At 37.7% G+C, this 22,019-nt stretch overlaps 1 protein-coding gene across 1 annotated transcript; it reads right to left on the bottom strand.

Annotated features, from left to right (window-relative positions):
- Positions 1 to 5,042: 5,042 nt before the first annotated feature.
- Positions 5,043 to 21,523, bottom strand: cln6 (CLN6, transmembrane ER protein). The gene is made up of 7 exons (XM_004066873.4): positions 21,334 to 21,523; positions 18,939 to 19,059; positions 18,737 to 18,835; positions 14,368 to 14,556; positions 9,140 to 9,195; positions 5,843 to 5,965; positions 5,043 to 5,505 (listed from the first exon to the last, which is right to left on the bottom strand). Exons 1-7 carry the CDS (start codon positions 21,372 to 21,374, stop codon positions 5,235 to 5,237), a joined length of 900 nt encoding a protein of 299 aa, XP_004066921.1. The 5' UTR covers positions 21,375 to 21,523; the 3' UTR covers positions 5,043 to 5,234.
- Between the last annotated feature and the right edge of the window lie 496 nt (positions 21,524 to 22,019).

Raw genomic sequence — 22,019 nt, 5'->3', positions numbered from 1 at the left:
CCCTGCCCTACTTGCAACTCACTACCTGGTTCAGGTGTGTTTTGCCTATGAGGAGCTACAATGAAAGCTTAGTTGGAAAACATGTAAGATGACGGCCATCAAGGCCTGGAGTTTTGATGTGAGTAACGTCTCAGTGCAGACATTTGTGAGAATCCACCATTTGTTAGGATGAAGAGCTGGAGCCCAAAGCATCCATTGGAAAAACCAAAACCCAGTTTACAATTGTTGGAGCCAAATTCACAATTTATGTTTAATAGATATTATTTGGAGCCAAATGCACTGTTTTTCATTTAATAGTTAATTTAAATAGTCATTGTTTGAACTTCCAATTAAATAACGCCACGTCACAGAGATGCTGCTAGCGAGACTCATTGTTGATTGAAGCCTGAGAAAGTTGGAAGCGATATAGCTTTTTGACTGTGTGTTCCTGTAATTTTTATTTTTTGGAATAAAAAGTTGATGAAGAACACGTCTCACTCGTGTTTCAAATAACAGTTACTGGACAGACTTCAAACGGTGGAACAAGAGAAAGACGAGCAGAGAGAGTGCCACTACAACAATAATCAGTCTGAGTAAATGTACATTATTAAGGAAAGATAACAACAGAAATGTCGCCGGCGATTCCTAAAAACCACAGGTTCTGTGGTATGCCGTAACTCTGCGATCGCCCACACGATCAATGTGAATCAGCTGATTCTGACACAATCCACTACAATCACATTAATTGCATAAACAGTTTAAGAGCTTAGTCAATCGAAAGAATGTAAACACTTGAGCCAAAGTTTCAGTTTAAAAGGGTTAACCCTTGTGCTATCCTAGGCACTTTAACGTTGGGAGTTGGGTCATCTAGACCCACTAAACAGTGCTCTGAACCCTTTTTCTTCAATGATTTGTGATCTTCACTGGTGTCCATGGATTACATGAAATCCTCTTCACCTTTATCCACCTTTTTCATGGTAGGGAGAACATGTCAATGTAAGGGTGGGGTCATAGGAAAGCAAAAGGGTTAAGTGAAGATTGTCTATTCTATTTAAACAAAAAGACTTGGAAACCTTAAACCTAAGTCTTTTTGCAGTTAGACTGTGGAACAAAGTCTGCAAGCCTAAGAACAGGTGCAGAACCTTAGACGACAACACCCCAGAGTTTAGACGCTGTTGGTGGTCAATGAATAATGGATTAAAATCTTTGTATCAGAAGTGAAAACGACAGCCGCCCAAGCCCTTATGTAAGGTGGAGCAACAGATCCTTTTTATTGAAATTAGGCCAAAGCTTCAAGAGATGGGTAAAAAGAATGTTTGTTAGATGATTGACTGGTTTATGCGGTGTGTGTGACAGTTTTCAGCTCTGTGGTGGTAAACATCTTAAATGACGTCAAAGCTGGTGGAAGCTTTTCTGTAAATGGATGAGTAGGCAGGATATTCTAGCCTGACAGCTCCTGGAGCACAAAACTCAAATAACCACCTGTCAATCAAACGATTTTTTTCCCCCCTTTAGAAACAGTTTTAACCTCAATCATAACATGATAAAAAAATCACACTCGTTTCTGTTGTAGTAAGTATAAAAATGACCACAGAGATGGAGAAATTTTGCTGATGTCTGAGCAATGGAACCTGGCTTGTTAATCGAAAACCAAAAAGTTACTTGGTGAAATTGTACAGCTCCAATCATTTAGTTTTCAAACATGTTTTAATCTGCAATCAAGGGCTGCCTCATGTTTGTAACCCTTGTGTTATCCTAGGCACTTTAACATTGGGAGTTGGGTCATCTGGACCCCACACTGGACAGTGTGCTGAACTTTTTTTCTTCAGTGATTTGTGATCCTCACTGGTGTCCATGGATTACATGAAATGCTCTTCATCTTTATCCACCTTTGTCATGGTAGGGAGAACACGTCAATGTAAGCGTGGGGTCATAGGATAGCACAGGGGTTAAATACACACTCCAACGAAGTCATGTTTTTAGTATTTTTAACATTTTCTTGTAGCAATTTTCTCACAATGGAGAACATATTTACAGAAAATTAAGATTTAAAAGCTTGTTTGTTTTTTATTGAAATTGTGGTGAATCAGGAGCAGATGAAAAAATGTAGTTTGAAAAAGCTTGTAGTTGTTACGTACAAACCACAATCAGCAGACCACAAGCTCAGCTCCATTCTAGTGCACCCAATCGCAGACATATAGATCCATGTACTGTAGGCTTCCCTCGCCTGAGCTGGCACCTGGCATAAAACTATACAGCTGGATAGCTCCAATGTTGCTGCCATTTTTGTCGCACCGCAAATGTTAGCTTGTGCTTGAAAGCAGTAGCGCCGTATAAAGGTGGCAGATTTTAGGTGCCCAGACTGAGGCCCACAGAGGCACCAACAATGATGAAATGATAAAACAGAAAAAAATAATTTCAGTAAGACATAAAACAATATATAAAATCACAGACATTTTATTTTCAGTGTCATGGTAATAATTTTTTGTTTTTGTTTTGGAAACATCAACTACTGCAGGGTCGGCCCTCCGCACCCCATATTTATTTTGAAATGGTTCAGTCCGACTGGATTGAACCTTCCCAAGAAACCCAGGCATGCGGTTTTTGACAGACAGGGCCACACTGTGAGGTAGAAAGACATGCCTCAAAAATCAGAATGCAAAAAAGGAGGGGCAAGAAATAAAGAGAGGAGAAGGAGTTGAAGGGTGAAAATACCATGTTTCCCCAGTTATTTGCGTTTCAATAATTGCGGTTCCACTTATTCGCAGATTTTTTGCAGTCACGGGACTCCTCCGGTTCATCACAAAAATTCAGCTCAAGATGCTTGTATGAGTTTTTTGTGTTTGAAGGAGGTGCTGCGCGTGAGAGGGGGAGCGGAGATGAAGTGCATGCTGTATTAGGGACCCTGTAAACATTTATTTCATAGGGTACAAAATCCATCGCGACACCCCTGGTTGTAAGGGGCTGTAAGCTAACAGGTGAAAGTGTAAAACAATGGATGATGGGAAGTGGGGCAGGGTTGCTCCTTGCCAACAGTCCCGCCCACTTAGAGGCTAATTTCTAATGAATTAATGCCGCTCTGCAGAAACTAGAATGGGGCAAAAAAGTGTGTAGTCAGCCATCCATTGTGCATGTTCTGCCACTTTCACAGAGGGGAACTTGAGAGGAGGACAGAGGATCCACAAACAGAAAAAGTTACATGTCTTTGAGACTTGTTTGTGGATGACCAAATACTTATTTTCTACCATGATTTACAAATCAATTCTTTAAAAATCAAACAATTTTATTTTCTGGATTTCTTTTCTCCTTTTGTCTCTTATTAGAGGTATACCCATGATAAAAACACAGGCCTCTCATTTTTTTTAACCCTTGTGCTATCCTAGGCACTTTACCATTGGGAGGTGGGTCATCTAGACCCACTAGACAGTGCTCTGAACCTTTTTTCTTCAATGATTTGTGATCTTCACTGGTGTCCATGGATTACATGAAATCTTTCCACCTTTATCCACCTTTGTCATGGTAGGGAGACCACGTCAATGTGTGGGGTCATCTAAGATAGCACAAGGGTTACGAGGGAGAACGTGCACAATTGGTGGCTGACTAAGTACTTTTTTGCCACACCATATGTCCTGAAACATAACACAGGGTTTTTGATTTACCCTAAAATCTGCATAATTATAATAAAAAGATGACTGGGAAGAAGTTTACAATACATCAAAAGATGACTGGAGTGGGACTTAAAGCAGGATCAGTTTATTAAACAAGAGCAGGGCAATTTAGTTTTTAACCTTGAACCGAAATCAGCCTGTATTCAGACAGACGTGTTGTTTAGTGTGTTCCTGTGATCAGTCCAGATGCAGAAAGAGTGGAGTGAACATGAAACCGTCAACAGGGCAGTAAAGACTAATTAACAATGATTAACTTGGGGAGGAAGAGCAGATGTTCTATTGTTCCTGAGCATCTATGGATTTCACAGATGCTTCTTTAGGGCAGAGTCTGTATGTGCACTTTTGAAACTGAAGTAACTGCAGTTTTGCAGCATAATACAACAGCTCATTGCTTTGACTTTGCCTGTGGGGGCATGGGTCAGCTGAAATGTAAACCCTTTCAACACACATCCTGGAATCATGACCTGAAGCTTTTCTGGAGTGAGTTAGTCTTGCGGTGTTGTAGAAATCAGCAGCTAGTTAAAGCTGTTTCTTGTTTGTCATAATCTGTAAGAGTCTTTCCTGCAGGTGTGTTGTTCAAGCCTCAAACCTACTTAAGGTGTTGTCCGACACTTCTGGATGTCAGTCTAATCTTGAGAAAATTTTAAAGTGCAGAACTGCGCACTTTGAGATCTTCCACATAAGTCTTTTTAGCATTTGAATATCCAAGATTTAAAAGTGGCATGTCTTGGCATATAGCCTAATGCAGCAGGGGTCACTGACCCTGCTTGTTGTGAAGCTAACCCTACTTCAGTAATTGCTGCTCAACTGGATCAGGTGTGTTCAGTCAATCAGACACTGGTCGGATTAAATCCAGCTAATCATCATCTACTGAAGCAGGGTTAGCTGCAAAACAAGAAGGACGGTAGCCCACGAGGAACAGGGTTAGTGACCCCTGGCGTAATATATACAAACCAACTATATTTATGCTGCTTCTACTGCAGATGTGGTTTGTTTTAGATAGTATAAAAATATCAACAAGGATTTTGAAAGCAGACTGTTCCTGTTTGTTTTTTTGCAAAGTTGACCTTTTTAACATTGTTGCATTGGAAATGGCATATTCCTGAAACCAGGCTCCACTGGTCATTTGCTAAAACGAGACTTTGCTTCAAATTTAAGAATGGAATACATAATCGTTGGATGTCCGTGGAGCCTTTGTTTTTCTCCTGCTCTTTTTAGAGGTTGCCGCGGCAAATAATTACCAAAAAATTAACTTAATTTCGTTGGAACCGTCTTTTCTATGTGTTACATCCCACTCTCTCTGTCCAGTTCTCATTTACAGTCAATGGTCACGATTGTTTCTTTTCTCAGACACTTGGTAAAGTAAAAAGTGAGCCATACCAATCATTCTATTTTTAAAAACAATATTTATTTCAGAACGTCATAGTTGTTGTAATAAAAATTAATTTTGCCACCAAAATATTAAAATACAGTTACATAATTACAAGAGGCCCTTTAACTGTCTAATGTTTACAGCAGTATCATAAACTGACTTCTGACATTCTCTCTAAAGCACAACATTTCCTGAATACTTCCTTGACCTGTATTTCAGTGGTTCTTTCTGATGTGTAATGTATAGTAGGACCATGGCTCTGGAACATAAAGAAGTCCGGGGTACTTGTGGCGTAAAACCTTGTCATTCCATAAGTAGGCCACCCACAGAGCCACAAGCAACAGAGTGACACTAAAACTGTATAAAAGGAACAAGCCATTGCTGTCTGGGCTGAGGCCTTTGTGGAGTTGAAACATTACCATGGCAACCATTGCAAAGAAAGTGAGCAAGAAAAGTTCAGTGATTTGTCCTTCTGTGACCAAATACCTTAAAAAAAGAAGAAAGAAAAATACAGTAAATGTTAAGACTGAGATAAAAAAGTTTAAAATGATGAAAAGGTTAGAAATACTGGTGAGAAATCTTCGCTTTGAATGTGTTCAAGCAAAGTCCCTTTAATTTGCATTAAAGTGTTTGCCTTTTAACTGCATTGATACAAATACAATAATAATTGCATAGTTTACCAATGAATATATCTAAAAAGTCATGGTTGAACTATAAAACTACATTCTTGCCTTGAAAAGTTACATAAATACATAGATTATATTGTACCCAGTATGTATTCAAAGTGAAGAATCATTAAAAACAATGCTGTTAGATTACTGACCAATAGTAGAGGGCGCTTGGTCCCAGCAACAGCCAACCAGGCACAGTAATCCTCCTCTCTTCATGAGTGCTGCAGAAGCAGCCACTGAAGTAGATAAATAGGATGATGAAAAAAGGAATATACCTGAAAGAAAAAGAGGCATTTGAAAAAACTTCACCTTTTTCCCTATGGGATACACATAGTGTCTTCTGTTAAAGATAAATATACAGTGGCTTCAAATTTGTGTCTCATTTTTGGATAAAGCAGCTTGACTAAAGCTTTTAAAGCCAGTAGAGACTTGGAAAAATTGTCTTAACAGATTTTTTTTTCTTATCTTTTATGTTAAAAGTTTTAAGAAAAATACAGCTGCTGTTTGTTTTTTTTTGGATACTTTATTTATCCCTCAATGGGGAAATTCTTCTCCGCATTTGACCCATCTCCTGGGGGAGCGGTGAGCTGCAGCAGAACTGCGCTCGGGAGGCGGTAGCGTTAAAGGTCTTGCCTAAGGACCCTCACTGAGTGATGTTAACTGCTCGCCATTGATATGGTAATTGCCCCCAGTACCATTGTTTCTTCCCCTCTGGGAATCAAACCCTGGATTCCTGCATGGTAGCCTCTCACCTTACCAACCGAGCTACTCAGCTAAATGTTTCCATATTATTTGACATGAGAGAGGTTTTTCACAGCATTTCTGCTATATTATAAACCCACAACATGTTTGTCCAAAATATTTCTATAACTGGGATAAAAAAATTCAATGACATAAACTTTTTTTTTACCACAATCGTAACATTTTCCATGAAATTCTACTAAAATATGACCATATGCCTTATCATTGATATCAGTTCTTCACACAAAAAATAGCTTTTTTATAGAATTACTACAATAAAACCAGTTAAAGAAAAAGAGGATGGCTTTATGAGTTTCTGGGGAATAATTACTTCGTCAAAATCACATTGCAGAGGTTTTTTTTTTCCCTGACTGCATTTTCAGTTTTAGTACAGCTGTACCACACTGGAATCATCCCATCCCAACCTGGTTGGTTTTTGGGCAGGAGACCAACCTGAGAGTACCAGGTCATGTGAATGAGTACAACCAAATGGGTGCACTTTCTAGTGTTTTATTGAGCCAGTCTAGAGTCTGGCTAAGTGTAGGGATTAAGGTCAGGAATAAAATGTCAACAGAAAACCCAAATCACATGTGTCAATCGTGAGTTGTGGCGACCCCTAAATAGAACAGCATAAAGGAAAACTAACAGCATTTTCCATCATTAATATCCAATATATTGAACCAAATTTGTTGCATTGGCAGACTGAATGGGGAATTCAAATCCTTGGTATTTGAAAAAAAAGGATTTCATGTGGTATTAGAAATCGAATTTGATTATAAATTGCTCGATAATATAGAGGCAATTTGGGTGGGTTTGAAATGATCTAGCTTGATATGTAGCCAAATAAACAAACACTATCTAGCTGTTTTGAATATTTTTAGTGTAGTCAGAACTAGAGCCAAGCTCAAAGCACCTTTGACAAAAAATTCTATTTGATTTGATTGCATGGAAGAATGAACCAAAGATTTCACTGTTTAACTGTTGGTCAAGGGAATTGAAGAAAATGCATAGAATCACATGAAAAAAACACTTGGAGGTTAAGGTCTTACATTGTTGTTTTTTCCCTTCAACTGACAAATGTTGATAAATATAGTTTGCCTTTGACCAATAGCCTGCAGTTATCTCAGAAAGTTTTGCACCAGTGATGACATGTCACTATCATCCATTTAACCCTTGTGCTTTCCTAGGCACTTAAACATTGGGAGTTGAGTCATCTAGACCAGTGGTCCCCAACCTTTTTCATGCCACGGACCGGTATGACGTCACACAAACTTTCACGGACCGGTCTTTCCAATATAGCCGGATGATTATTGTAGCAATACTACGATGATGGAGGATCAAATACGTGACAAGTCGAACCCTGTGCTTTTATTTTGACACGCTTAACAGTTGACATCCCACGGGTGTCATCCTCCCTCTCCACTCCCTTTCCCACACTCTCATGATGCAAAAAAAGTGCTGTCTACTAAATGTAGCTTTTTTTTTGGAAGTTGAAGGCTCCTCTTCTGTCTCCTTGCTGGGCCTTTTCCCCTCGGCAAAGAAACTTTCCAAAGACGTTTTGTTTTTTACTCATTTTGCTAGTTCCTGGGTTTTATTTTAGCTGTAATTTATCGCGTGACCCAGAAGAGCGCCATGAAATGCGTAAAAAATGACAGCTACTTGAGCTACTGAGCTACTTTTGAGTCGACAATGTCTTGAAGATCTACCTGTGTACATATATATATATATATATATACTATTAGTAAATGTTGTTAAATGTTTGTTTATTAGTTACATGTTTTTTGTACATTGTTGTTTATATACTGATGATTAAAAACTACACAGTAAGACAGGGGTGTCAAACTCATTTTGGTTCGGGGGCCACATTCTGATCTCAAGTGGGCCGGACCAGTAACATGAAAGCAAAATAACAGCTTTGTTTTTGTTTTTTTACTTTGTTGGAAAAAGTGCCTAAACCAACATAGTAGCCTAATCACTTGGGGCCAATGGATCTCAAAAAAATTAATTTCACTTAACAAAAATTGTTATATTCAATTTTATACAGACTGAATATTTGACATCTGACACTGAAGCAATCCTGATAATGAACTCAAGAGGGGCTACAGAAAAAAACAAAACACCGTGCCTTTAAATGTCTCCCAAAATGGCGGCAAGAACGTTCACGCAGGCGCTGTGTTGCTCAGCAACAGCTTCTACACCTCAGAGCTCTAGAGAAGATCTGCATGGAAGTATGGACCAAAATAGCAGCTACAGTGTGTACAAACCTGATGAAAACCTACAGAAAAAGTTTGACTTCTGTTATTAACAACCAGGGTTACATTACTAAGTATTGAGCTAAACTTTTGTCATTGGTCAAATACTTATTTTCTACACTACAAATAAATTATTTAAAAATCAGACAATGTGCTTTACTGAATTATCTTTTTACATTCTGTCTATTACAGTTTAAGGGTACAGACACACACGGTCACACACGCACACAGATATGTAACATACACAGGTACATGCCTGTGTGTGTGTTACATATATGTGTGTGTGTGTGTGTGTTTGCTATATTACGTCAAAACAAAACTAAAAAAATAAAACCGATAAAAAAAGAACTGAGGGGGGAGTTTCATTTCTGCCACAGGTGTTTAATCTTGCAGCACTTCAACTACTGCTTTGTTCTGCACTTGGACACCGTGTGCTCAATTTTCACAAACACTTACCACATTATATGTCCCAGGTGTTCATCATAATAATACAGCAGTTCAAAGGAGTCTATCTGTGAAGGAAGACCAAAAGCCTGCATTAATGCTTGAAAATTCTTATGAGCCTTCTTCAAACCTCCATGTCACCATTTCCATTGTGCAACAGTGCCACCTACTGTGTTAACCTTGCTGTGAGGGGATGCAGTCAAAAGATGCAGAAAAAGTGAACATAAATGCAGAAAAACCTAAATGTTGAATATGAACTGAAGCAGATATAAATGACTGATTTGTAAGAATAAAACTCAGAAAGAAAAGGCACATGTTTTAAGAAGCAAAAGACAAAACTTTATTATACATTTAGAGCATATTTCTGCATTTTATTGTAGTCTAATGCTATAAAGTCTGAGGTTCTTCTGTCTGTTAAAGTAACCATCAATGAGAAAGAGATTACTCAAACAAGCCCGAGTCTCAAAAAGTTGATTAAAGTCAACTCTAATCAACTCTTTCAAGTTAAATGATTTTTGAAACCCCAAAGAAAAACAAATACAGACAATGGCAATCCTTTTTCGGATTATAGGGATTAAGATTAAGACACTGAGATATCTACCGGGGAACCTTGGTGCAGTGCAGAAATGCTGTCTGTTGCATAAAAAAGATGGAGAGCAGGGAGAGTCTCAGCAAAACAAAGAGATGAAAGGATTCTTTCCTTGTGGCTCTGCATCCATGTCTCCAAATTGATTTAAGTCAAAGTTGATCTAAACTAAATTCACAAGCGGCGCCATGGGTTTAGGCTACTAAACAATCGGGCCCTAAAATGCAAATTTAGGACACGGAAGAAATCAGTTTTTCAATAACAGTATTTCCTGATCTTATTAACCTGCATGAAGTCATGCCTGAGAGGAAACCAGTATTGATTTATTTTTACAGTTTTCCAATATTAATCTGATACATTTGAGATGTGTGAAGGTCTTGATGCTGCAGCTAAATTTAATGTTTTAATTTTTGCTGTTGTTGCTTTTATTCATAATAAAGAAAAATTCAAGATTTTCTAGTTTCACAGAAATTAAACAAAGTCACCTTGTCTGAGCTAATAAAAGACATTTCTTAGGCAAGTTAAAATAAAACTATAATGCAGTAAAGAACAATTAAAAACAAAGGCTATGTTGTTCAGTTCTTCTAGACTGGTGGTCTGCAACCTGCAGCTCCGGAGCCACATGAGGGTCTTTTACCCGTCCATTGGTAGTATTAGGGAAAAATAAAAGGTAACTGTTAAGTAAAAAGTAAGTAGTGTAGAAAACAAAAAAAGGAAAGCAACTCATTCAACTCATTTACTGTGTGAGGCTCCTGATAAGTGAACCTTATGGTTTAAAAAATACAGTAAGGGTCACTAATTACCTCCGATTTAAATTTTGTTTGTTAGATTTACAAATCTCAGACAAAAATGCACCACAAACTGAAGAATAAATGTTTTTTAGTCACTGTTGACGTTACACCACCTACTGTATATTACATTTGAGATGTGACACAGGGTGTCTCATTTTGAAAGGAAGTAATGTGAAGCCCTGTCAAAAGTTATAAATAATTTCATATTTTATATTTTTTCAATTAAAAACGACAATTGCCAAAAAAAAACCTAATAGTTCATTTATATTTATCATAGTAGTAACAATAACTTAAATAGAAATCAGTCTTATTTTCCTAAAGGGGGAAATAAGACTTTGAGCTGCAAATGGGTTTTGGTCAGTAAGAAATCGACCCAAATGGCTCTGTAACCCTTGTGCTATCCTAGGCACTTTAACATTGGGAGTTGGGTCATCTAGATCCCACAAGACAGTGCGCTAAACCTTTTTTCTTCAATGATTTGTGATCTTCACTGGTGTCCATGGATTACATGAAATCTTTCCACCTTTATCCACCTTTGTCATGGTAGGAATAACACGTCAATGTAAGGGTGGGGTCATCTAAGATAGTACAAGGGTTAAGTGTTGATGGTTGCCTCTTGACAATTCTCAGCAGACCTGAGATCTGCTATGAAAGTTGAGGTCCAGGGTTTGAGACCTTTCTGGTCTCAAACTATTTTTAACCATGTTAAAAGAAAGGTCTGCAGCTACATACATGATGAGTATGTTGGCACGTTCTAGAACGAGGACAAACCGCAATTATTTCTTTCTCCATCATGATCAATTTTCAGACAGTTTGTACTTCTGTGTTTTGAAAAGAACACCATCCATACGTCAATAATTGCAGAAAGGCCAAACAGGGACCTAAAGCTAGACTTTTCTTTATATCACTCATCAATGCATATGAACTAAATCCTAATTTTTTCATCATCTTCACCAGTTTTTATCCTTGAGTTTTGTCATGGGGGCGGCTGTGGTGCATGCACGTGAGTCGATGTCCGGCGCCTGTGTTCAGCAGCAGAGCCGCCACCAGTGTGTGAATATGCATGTGAATGTGTGTGTGACTGGGTCTGTGACTGTAAAGCGCTTTGGGCCTTGCAGGTAGAAAAAGCGCTGTATAAGTATACGCCATTTAATCCTGCATTGATAAGGAAAAGTTATTGTGCTTGAGGAAAACAGTGAAAAGTCCTCCTACTAGGCCTGCACAATAAATCGCAAATTTATCTTTATCGTGTTTTCTAGCTGTGCAAAATGCATATCGCAAAAGACGGCAAAAATTGCGATAAATGGTTAACTTTAATGTGCTAAAACAATCTTATGGCATCTTGAAGTATTTAACGCATCTAATAAATCTATTATGCATTTTACTAATCGATGGACTCTTTACATAGCCCTTTTATGTTAGATGCCCTATGTAGACAAGGGTTGTTTGGAGTGTAATTTAACTTACTTATAGTAAAATACAACTGTAAATGATGTTTTTGATTGTTTTCCTATGTGTTCATGTATCATAAGTTATTAAATCACATATCGCAAGTTTTCCTCAAATCGTGCAGCCTCATACATGAGTCACTGTGTGAAATGTTCTTGGCATAGACCCCCTCTTCATCCAACTAAACAGTATTCCTTTCAAGTCTGGTTCATCAGGTTACAGGAAAGACAAAATTCAGACTGGCTTTGATGTGCTGCTGTGTGAAGTAAACATTTTCTTGGTTGGAGTCCTCCAAAGCTAATAAGACATTTGTCAAGCCAGTTTAATTGCACCTAAATGCATTTCACCAGTTTTTAACCTTGAGTTTTGTCCTTTTGTTACCTCCACAGACAACAGAAACCGCAGTTCCGTCTCCTTCCTGAGCTGAGCAGCAAAGGTGGATTCTAAACTCTTTAGCATGAGGATATCCCCTCTTTTTAAAATCTATCAGTGCCACCAGTGCTTTATATATCTGTCCCATAAGTGATCTTCAAATGCTGACTGATGTTTTGGAGGGATTTCAAAGCCACTCACTTTACTAACTTTAACAAACTAATTTTTCACTACTTTTTGTGTGTGTGTGGGGGGGGGGGGGGGGGGGGGAGGGGGTTATTCTTTTTACATTCTAAAGTGCGTCAAGCAGGAAGATTGAAAAATGTTTTCACAATGTGTGTTTTATGAATAATGCAGTCGCTGTTTCATACTTCCTTGCGAAATGATAATTTTGACCTATAGCGTACTTTCTACCAAACTTTTCACACTGTTTTCACAACATGCTGCTTTAAAAAGCCTGGCCCAGTGTTGGAGGAGAAGACAACTGTGGAGAAAAATAATGTAAAGGCAAAAGGGAAGCTTGAGTTATACTCCACATTTGAGGAATGTGGATAGAAAAAGTTTTTGGACGAGCTCAGACTTGTACAGTGAAATAAAGCGCTCAACTGAACACTATTTTCAACATATTGTGTTCCAAATTATCATGCAAATTGTACGTAAGTGTTGAAACGATAAAATAGTTTGTTTTTCAATTAAATACATAGATAGATGGTATTGTGTCTCTGGGCTCTTTGGATCACTGAGATCAATCTCAGACACCTGTGATCATTAGTTTGACAGGTGACTTCAATTAAAGGAAGAACTACTACAGAAGGATGTTCCACATTAGAAAGTAGATCAACTTTTTCAATCAGTATGGGAAAGAAAAAGGGTCTCTCTGCTGAAAAGCACAAAAATAATTAAATGCCTCGGACAAGGTATGAAAACCTTTGATATTTCACAAAAACGTAAGGACCTCACACTAGTAAGAGATTTGTGGCTGGTTCAGAGCATAAAATAAAAAGAATCCAATTAATTTAAATCATTTTAAGTAAATAAAAATGTATATAAAAATTCTGACTTCTATACACATAAATGTTCGTAGCAATACTGCAGTCTCTAAAAGTATTGGATTTGTTGTTGTTTTTTTTTTGTTTTTCTTTCTACCATAAGAAACTAATCACATTTGAGTTTATCTTGACACTGGGGAAAAATGTTTTTTTTACCTTAATAAATATTCCCACAAATAACAAAGCCACCTCTGAGCTTAAGCATGAGCGGTTATCAAATATTTAAAGGTTTTTGTGAGTGTATATATATTTAAAAAAACAAAATATTTTAAATTTTTTTGAAAAGACAAACTCACAATTTTATACGATGTATATCTATTTACATTGACTTTTTCTCAACAGATTTGATAAGATATTTCCTTGAAAACACCTGTTTGTGTAAAATATTAAAAAGCCACTTCAGTATTTATTTAGTACTTAAGGATATTCATACTTGATGAAAGTAATACAACCTAAGATAAAGTAAAAGCCAAAATAAAAATATTCTCATTAAGGAGTAAGTAAAACCTTTTTACAGAAACCATTTAATATTGTTTCATAGAGAATATATATATATATATATATATATATATATATATATATAAAAAATTTTTTTTATTTGTGAAGAGTGGGAATGAAGCAAAACATTAGCAGTCTAGGGTTTGATGCTCAGCTTCTGAGAAGATGGAGGACAAAAGAAAAAGGAGCTTTAAACTTCATGGCAGGAAAAAAAAAAAAGTTAACAACAACAAACTGCTGTCTTTGCAGGCTTGTTTGATCCAGTGCTGTCAGCCAGCCTGAGAACTCATGTTTTCTACTGTCCCTGAACTAAATCTAAAGAGAAGAGACAAGCCACACAAAAGAAGCTTATGGCAAGCAATGCAATCATTAGCTGTCAGCATTTGAACCACCACCCCCCTTTAGACAAACTATTTATACAGAGATCTGACAGGTAGACTTTAAGGAAATCAACTCTTAGAAATACCGTGATGGACATGAAAAGGGCCCCCTCACCAGTGAATCCGGTTTAAGGTCTTTGATGATGGGGTTTTCTCTGACTGACAGGTGGAGCTGATACCCACTCAGGATGAGTCTGTGGTTGATGGAGTCCCCCACCAGGTGGATGCTGGCTCCCATGACGAAGGTGATGATGCAGAGGTAGACAGCTGTTCGAGAGATGGCTCTGGGACTCCGCTCAATCAGCTGAAACACGGTTCACATATGTAAAATAAGATATACCTTAAAGGTTTCAGTCGTGTCTTAGGAAATTTTTAACAAAGGCATTTTTGCATAAAATAAAAGCACCGTCAAGCATTATTACTAGCAGTATTCCCCTTGAGCTCAGATGGCTGCTGTTTGTAGGCTCCAGTGGTTTCTGCTGCATATGCCAGCTCTTTATTTCAAAGGAGTGTGAATTATGAATGGCTTTAAGGAAACATTGCAACGAGAATATTTCAGGTTATATGGCACACTTAAAGAGCCACTCTGAAGACATATTCTGTAAAATGTTTTTGTGGCATTTTTCTCATTATCAAGGACATGTATAAAGAAAATTACAGGACTATAAGTCGGCAATTTTTCATAGTTTGGCAAGGGGTGCGACCTATACTCCGCAGCGACTTATATTAGAAGTAAATTAAAATAAATACATTGTTAACCCTCCTGTTATGTTCATTTCTGAGGAACAGAGATGATGTTCTTGGGTCAATTTGATGTATGAGGTATGTTAAGTGTTAAGAGTATTTTAAGTGACTCAGAGAATCAGCAAATTTTTTTTTACAGTAAGATCTTGAAGGCTAACAACATAATATTCTATTTTCCAATGATTTCATAGATTCAGAAATGCAATAAAAATGACTACATTCTACAAATACAGGATAAAACAGAGTATTAGTTGCCCAATGATGCTTCATGAAAGGAATAAATAAGTATGAGAAAGAATTACTGTGAAATTATGAGATAAACAATCTGCTATGATTGTGTCATATGAGTTTATGCAAGTTATTAGTTCTTGGTCTCAGATTTTGTCAAATAAATTTCCCGTCAAAATGCGACTTATAGTCCAGTACGACTTATCTGTGCTTTTTTCTACTTTATAATGCATTTTTGGGCTGGTGCGACTTATACTCTGGAGCGACTTATAGTCTGGAAAATACGGTAAGTCGTTTCTGAGTATTTATTTATTCAAATGGTTGTGAATCAGATGGAGGAAAAAAACTGCCATTTGAAAAGGCTTGTAACAGTGACAAAGGTGCTATCATCAGTGGGCCACAAGCTCCCTGCTCCGCTCCATTCTGATGCATCCATTTGTAGACGACTAGATCCACGTACGTCTTTGTTTTCCTCGTCCGAGCTTCTAACTGGCTCAAAACTGCATGGCTCCAATATCGCTCACAATTTTTGTTGCACTTTACGCTAGCTAAACAGATGAATGATGTTTACGCGCTTTTACAATAAATCAAACGATGAGTGGGACTTGTTATGTATAACTCCTTCTATGCTTCATTATCACATTGTTTTTGCATGGTTAAAATGAAATTTTGAATGAGATTTCCGCGTGTGCCTCAACATGCAGGCAGGCGGGTCACTCACTTCTGACTGACTTGCAAAAATTGAGAAAATTAATATTGAGAAAAATAAAAAGACCAAATACCTTGTCACTTCCTGAAAAAGTGAAATAAACCAATTTCAAATGTTGGCTTTATGCTAACATAAGGCCACTAACTATTAGTGAAAAATGTTGACAAAACTGTTTCTATTCTGCTGTTTTGTGTTTAAATATTGATGAAAACAAGAAACAGGATCTACAGTAACAAGTCCCAGGAAGCAACTATAAGGCTGTAGAAGAAACTGTCTGCTTTCAGAGAAAATGACCAACAAAACAGAATAAATATACCAGTTGGTTACCAATTATTTTGGTAGGTGAATTTATTACCGGTACTTTTTAATATATTTTCCCCTTTCAAGGAAGAACCTGCATGTTGTTCTGTTTGTTTAAAGGGAGCCTATTATCGTTGGAGTCTTAAGACTTTTGACACGTGTGGCTCTTTGGGTTTGCATTTAGACTGTGGGATGAACGTGAAGCACCAACGCATTTGAGAGGAAAAACAGACGATTCTTTCCTCTTTTTGGACACAAATAAAATTGGACATGCTTCACTTTCTAAAATGTTCCAGGAAAGAAAGACAGAAAAGGCTTGTTTAATGAGCCAAATAAGCAATGTGAAAGCAACTGGAGACTCAAAGCTTAAATGTTTGGCAAACGTCGTCTGCAGGAGCCACAGTTGAAGTAAAATGAAGACAAAACTCTGCCAGTGAATTCAGAATGCGCTGCACAAAAAAAAATTCATTTCTTTATTCCTAAAGCCAAAGCTAAAGTGCAAAACCCCACTGTTAACCTGTATCATAGCTGGAATATTTATGTAACTCAAATAGGAGAGGTCTTAGTTTGAACTACAAGGTTTCATAAAAGTAAAGAGCCAAGAGTGAATCTATTTGTCTACAAGTGGATGTATCAGAATGGAGCGGTAGCAGGAAGCATGTGGCTCACCTATTGTAGCACCTACGCCACAGCGACAAGCTTTTACAATTCCTCATTAACAATGATTTGAATAAAGAAATATTATTAAATTCCTGTGTTTAAGCTTAATTTTCTTTATAAAAATCCTCATGCCACCAGAAAAATGTCACATGTTAACTCCCAAAAAGTATGTTTTTTCTTTTGTTTTTTAATTGGATTGGGTCTTAAGGCTTGGGGTGTTGCCCACAAGATTTCCACGTTTACTGGATCTTCTCTGCGGTTGCCCTCCTTTGTCAGTAAGATCCACCAGAATAGCTTCTGTCTGTGGCTGGACAAAAGCTTTGAAAGCCACTAAAGAAAATGATGCAATAACAGGTGATAGTGTTTGGAACTAAACGTAAGAATTTTTTAAACAAATAAATCGATGGAATTTGCTAATATTGAGTCATACACACACAGTGAATGAATGTTTTTATGTGTGTATAATTTATCCCTGGTTTAAAACTGCAAATATAAAATAGCTTGAGTCTAACTTTACGAGTACATTGCATGAAATGACAACTTTAATGTTAAAAATAGCAAAAAGTCCTTAAAGTACAGACCCTTCTTTGGAATTAAGAAAAAGGGTGTGTGGATGGTGTGATAAATGGGGTAAATCGGCTCCACAAGACTAAATTCACTGTTCTCAGCATATATAAATACATCTGGGTTGATGAGTGGCTTAAATGATGCACGAATCATAAAAAAGAATCTCGCATCCTCTTCCACTCTATTCATTTCAATTAAATTAGTGTGTTTTCTAAAGTGGGAGTACACAGCCAAGGTTGTCTCAAAACATTCCAGTTTCAAATTATACATTGCATCTTTTTGAAGATAATAAATCATTTATTTTAAAGTTGATTCTGAATAAAAATCATATTTCTTTCAAAAATGTTTAAGGACTTTTATAAAGTCTGTTTGATATTTTGTTCATAACAAATATTGTCCACCAGAGGTTGCTCTTAATACAAAACTTGAATGAAGCAGCTGCTCAGTGTCACCGCTTAACCCTTGTGCTATCCTAGGCACTTTACCATTGGGAGGTGGGTCATCTAGACCCACTAGACAGTGCTCTGAACCTTTTTTCTTCAATGATTTGTGATATTCACTGGTGTCCATGGATTACATGAAATCTTTCCACCTTTATCCACCTTTGTCATGGTAGGGAGAACACGTCAATGGTCATCTTGACCCCATAGGATAGCACAAGGGAAAAAGACTGTTCAAAAAAACAAAAACATGTAAAGTGCAAGGCAACTGAAAGCTGCAGCACAAGACTGTTACAAACCCATTTAAAAAATCCATGCTATTTTGGGGTAATTTCTTATTTTCCCTCTAACAGCAAATAATTGAATTGTACCTGATATCAACTTAATTAATAGTCTGTCCAGAGAAAAAAGGGCTTCCTCCAGCTGTGCAGACAAACTGGATTTTATATATATATTTATATATATATTTATGTGTGTCTTTTCTATTGCATTCCACGTTATGTTACGATAACCCTGATGCTCTGTTTGCTGCTGCAGAGGATGAAGCAGTGACGGATCATTTCAGCAGATCTACCTGTGGGTAGAGCCCAAAAATGGCCATAAAAGTTAACGCGTGAATGCAAGTTTTGAACACATAAGCCAGAAACTCGGATGTGCATTTGCATTTACGTTTCATTGGAAGTGGTCGTTGCCGACCCTGGTGTGAACCAGGTGTGAGCCGTGCTCGGCAACCAGGCCAACATTTAACTTACAACATGCTTTTGTCCATTGGCCAGGGGACTTGCATCCCAAACCGTTGAAATACAAAAACATTTTAAAACCTTCTTAAGATTTACCTTTAGCATCAGAAATGGAGTGATAACATTGTAGGCCATGTGGAAATAGTCTCCAGCACTGGGTTTGTTCAGTGGAAACCAGTCCAGAGGAAGGATGATCTAATACACACAGGAAAAAATCAAATTCATTTTTGATTCAATTGCATTGGCAAATGTTCATCAGCCCCATTAGGTCCAAAGTGGCTGTGCTGCACCCCCTCACCATAACAATAGGCCTTCCAAAGTCCAGTATCCAGTTCTGCACGGTCAGACAGAGCCACAGGTCAAAGTGGAAGCACTGGCCTTTCCTTTGTGGTCCTTTGTCCTCAGAGACATCAGGAGTGCTGTCCATAAAAGTTTGAAATGATAGTTAGCAAAAAGACATTAACAGAGCACGAGGCCTCACTCTAAAAATACCTGTCCAGAGGTGATGAACCAGCTGTGAAATTGCTGCTCCGCTTAACTTGAAATGTGTTACACAGAGAAGTCATTTCCTTTGGAACGCTAAACACATTCCCTATGCACTGATAGAACTGCACACCAAATACATTAAAAAGGACCTCAGAACGCTCGTCAACACAAACAAATCAGATGCGTCCCATTTAAAATGATGTAAGCTAGACTCCAGGCCTGCCAGAAACACTCTTTGTGTCACAAATGAAGGTTGACAATCTTTGTTTTTTAAAGGGATATCAGATCATGAAACTAAGAACAAAAAAAGCACCATAGTTTGGGAAATGAGGTCTGTATCCTTTTCTATTTATTTTTTTTATTTATTTTTTAATAGAGTCAGGCTCTAAATCATGTAACTTGTCGCTTGGCAACAACAAAATGACGCAGGGGAGGCTGAGGAGACAGGGGTGCTTCAGAGTTTTCAGGACTCTAAAAAGTCACTCTTCTGCGGAGTGAGCTGTTGGGGGGGGGGGGGGGGCGATGCACAGACAGGAACAGGAAGAGGACTGTGGTGGGTGGGAGGGGGACGTTATGGAAACTGGAATCCATCATGCACAATCCTCTTCATCATCATCTTCTCAGTACACTGAGGAGCTCCTTCAGTCAGAAACTTAAACAACTCACTGCAGGAAGAGAGCTTTTTTCCTGTCAGATATTAGACTCTACAACACCTCATAGACATGCAACAAGAAATATTAACAATAAATATAATCATAACTCTCATTCATCCAGGTTAATGTTTCACCTCTTATCCAAAAGGCTTTGTCAATTCTGAAATAGCTGGTAAAAGAGCTGGTTTATATGTGCTTAAGTGGGAGGAGTCTGACCTGAAACTGGATAGGATTGTTTACGTTGTGGACTAAATGGTTTAAGGTCATCAGGGTCCTGTGTTCTCAGCTGGAGTAAGGGAGACAGTGGCTACCCTCCCCAGCCTGGTCATCTCTTTCAGCTGTTAATGATCCAGGTGAAACTGGTTCGATTTGTTTGGGTTTCTTTTTCTTTCACTCAGTGAAAGAAGCAATATTTGTAAAGAAATATAAACCTTCTCTTAGTAAGAATGGTGCTCTCAGGTGTATTCTTCCATCCATCTACGGCAGTGTTTCTTAAACCCAAACAAACCGAACCGGTTTCAATTGGGTCATTAACAGTTGAAAGAGATGACCAGGCTGGGGAGGGTAGCCACTGTCTCCCTAACTCCAGCTGACAACACAGGACCCTGATGACCTGAAACCAATGTAGTCTACGGAAACAATACAATCCTGTTTTTAGGTCTGACTCCTCCCCCTTGAGCACATATGAACCAGCTCAGAATTGACAAAGCCTTTTGGATAGGAGGTGGAACGTTTTCAACTTTAAAAACAAAGTCCAGATGATAACTTTTAAACTTACTACTGCAATAATAATTATCGTTTTTTAAGTTAGTTTTTTAAGTGTGTTTTTGGTATTGTTTATGATCTATTTGTTTTTTTTAATAGAGCTATGGTAGCAATTTTTTTTCCTTTGTATGATCAATAAAGTTTTAATCACTTCTATTTTACCATGACTGTCAAACAGGAAACATTGTAAAACAAGGTCACATATTAATACAGTCTTTCTCATTAACAACGGAGAAGACAGAAATATTGTGCGACCGAAAACTGAAAGGCTGATCGTGAAATAGAAGACTGCAAGGTTAAAAATAAAAATGTTCTTAAAAAGTGTGTTTATCAAATTTCGCAAAAACAGATAACAGCCATTATCTGATAATGAATATCAGGAAAACCTATGATCCCCTAAATACGTCTGTAATTATTTTAAAAATTCAGACGATGGTCTGATCTCTTGCTGTGATCTTCATGGGCTCAGAAGCGCTGCTTGCATCTAAATCCGACTTTTTATACCTGACGGGGGGGGTAGGCTCTTAGAGTGAGATTTCTCAGAAAATGAGGGAAGGGACGGAATTGCATGTTACTTACTGCATGATGTATTTATTCAACAATACCAAAAAAGTCACATCAAATGCATTGAAAGAAAATGCAGCTTCAATAGGAGCATACTTTTCTGGGTATAATTTGTATTGATCTGATTTGTGCACCAACTTCGCTTGCAATCATAATGTTGACAAAATTACAGCTAAGCATAAAGCAAACAAAACACCATCTTATTATTTTCTGCTACAAACAAACCTGTGGGAACTGTTGCCTCGACGTTTTCGCACATCCTGCATAGTTGGTGCCGCATAAAGTGCTCCTTCTTTCCTAAATTATCCTCAATCGTGACTGACGTCCAAACTTTAGACAAAATCGGAGAAAGAAGATAACGGAACCAAACGTCTCTGTCACGAGATGTTTCACTTCCTTGTTTACGGCTTAGTTCCCGCCCTTCAACGTCACTGACCAATCAAATGCCAGGAATTGGAACACGAGGCCAATTGTAGCCAATCAAATAAAGCCATTCATGAAATGTAGCTTTCAAGTTTTACAGGCACGAAATTATAAAAGTGTTCTATTTGTCTCTTAAAAAAAACAATTTCTTTACTTTTGACAGTAGCACATACAAGTTCCTTTCAAAATAAAGTACACCCTGAGTCAAATAAGATCCTGCCACTGCAGCAGATTTACTTGTCTAAAAAATGCAGAAAAACAAGTTAAACATTACATTTTCTAAAATTTATGACAAACGTTAGATACTATTGTGTGGCATAAATTAAAATGTGCTCTTAACTAACTAATTTCGTATTTTTTCAAATTGTTTTCATTTTTACTAAAGCCACAGAGCCACAACTAAGGAATAAGAGCTCTAAAGGCTCAGGTTGCGGACCCTTGAGCTACCTTTATGCTCTATTAATGTGCTCAGTCTGGTAATAATAATT

This window comes from Oryzias latipes, chromosome 3, assembly GCF_002234675.1.
Source record: "Oryzias latipes chromosome 3, ASM223467v1".
In the NCBI taxonomy this organism is placed as follows: domain Eukaryota; kingdom Metazoa; phylum Chordata; class Actinopteri; order Beloniformes; family Adrianichthyidae; genus Oryzias; species Oryzias latipes.
This window is presented reverse-complemented; position numbering and strand designations above follow the sequence as displayed.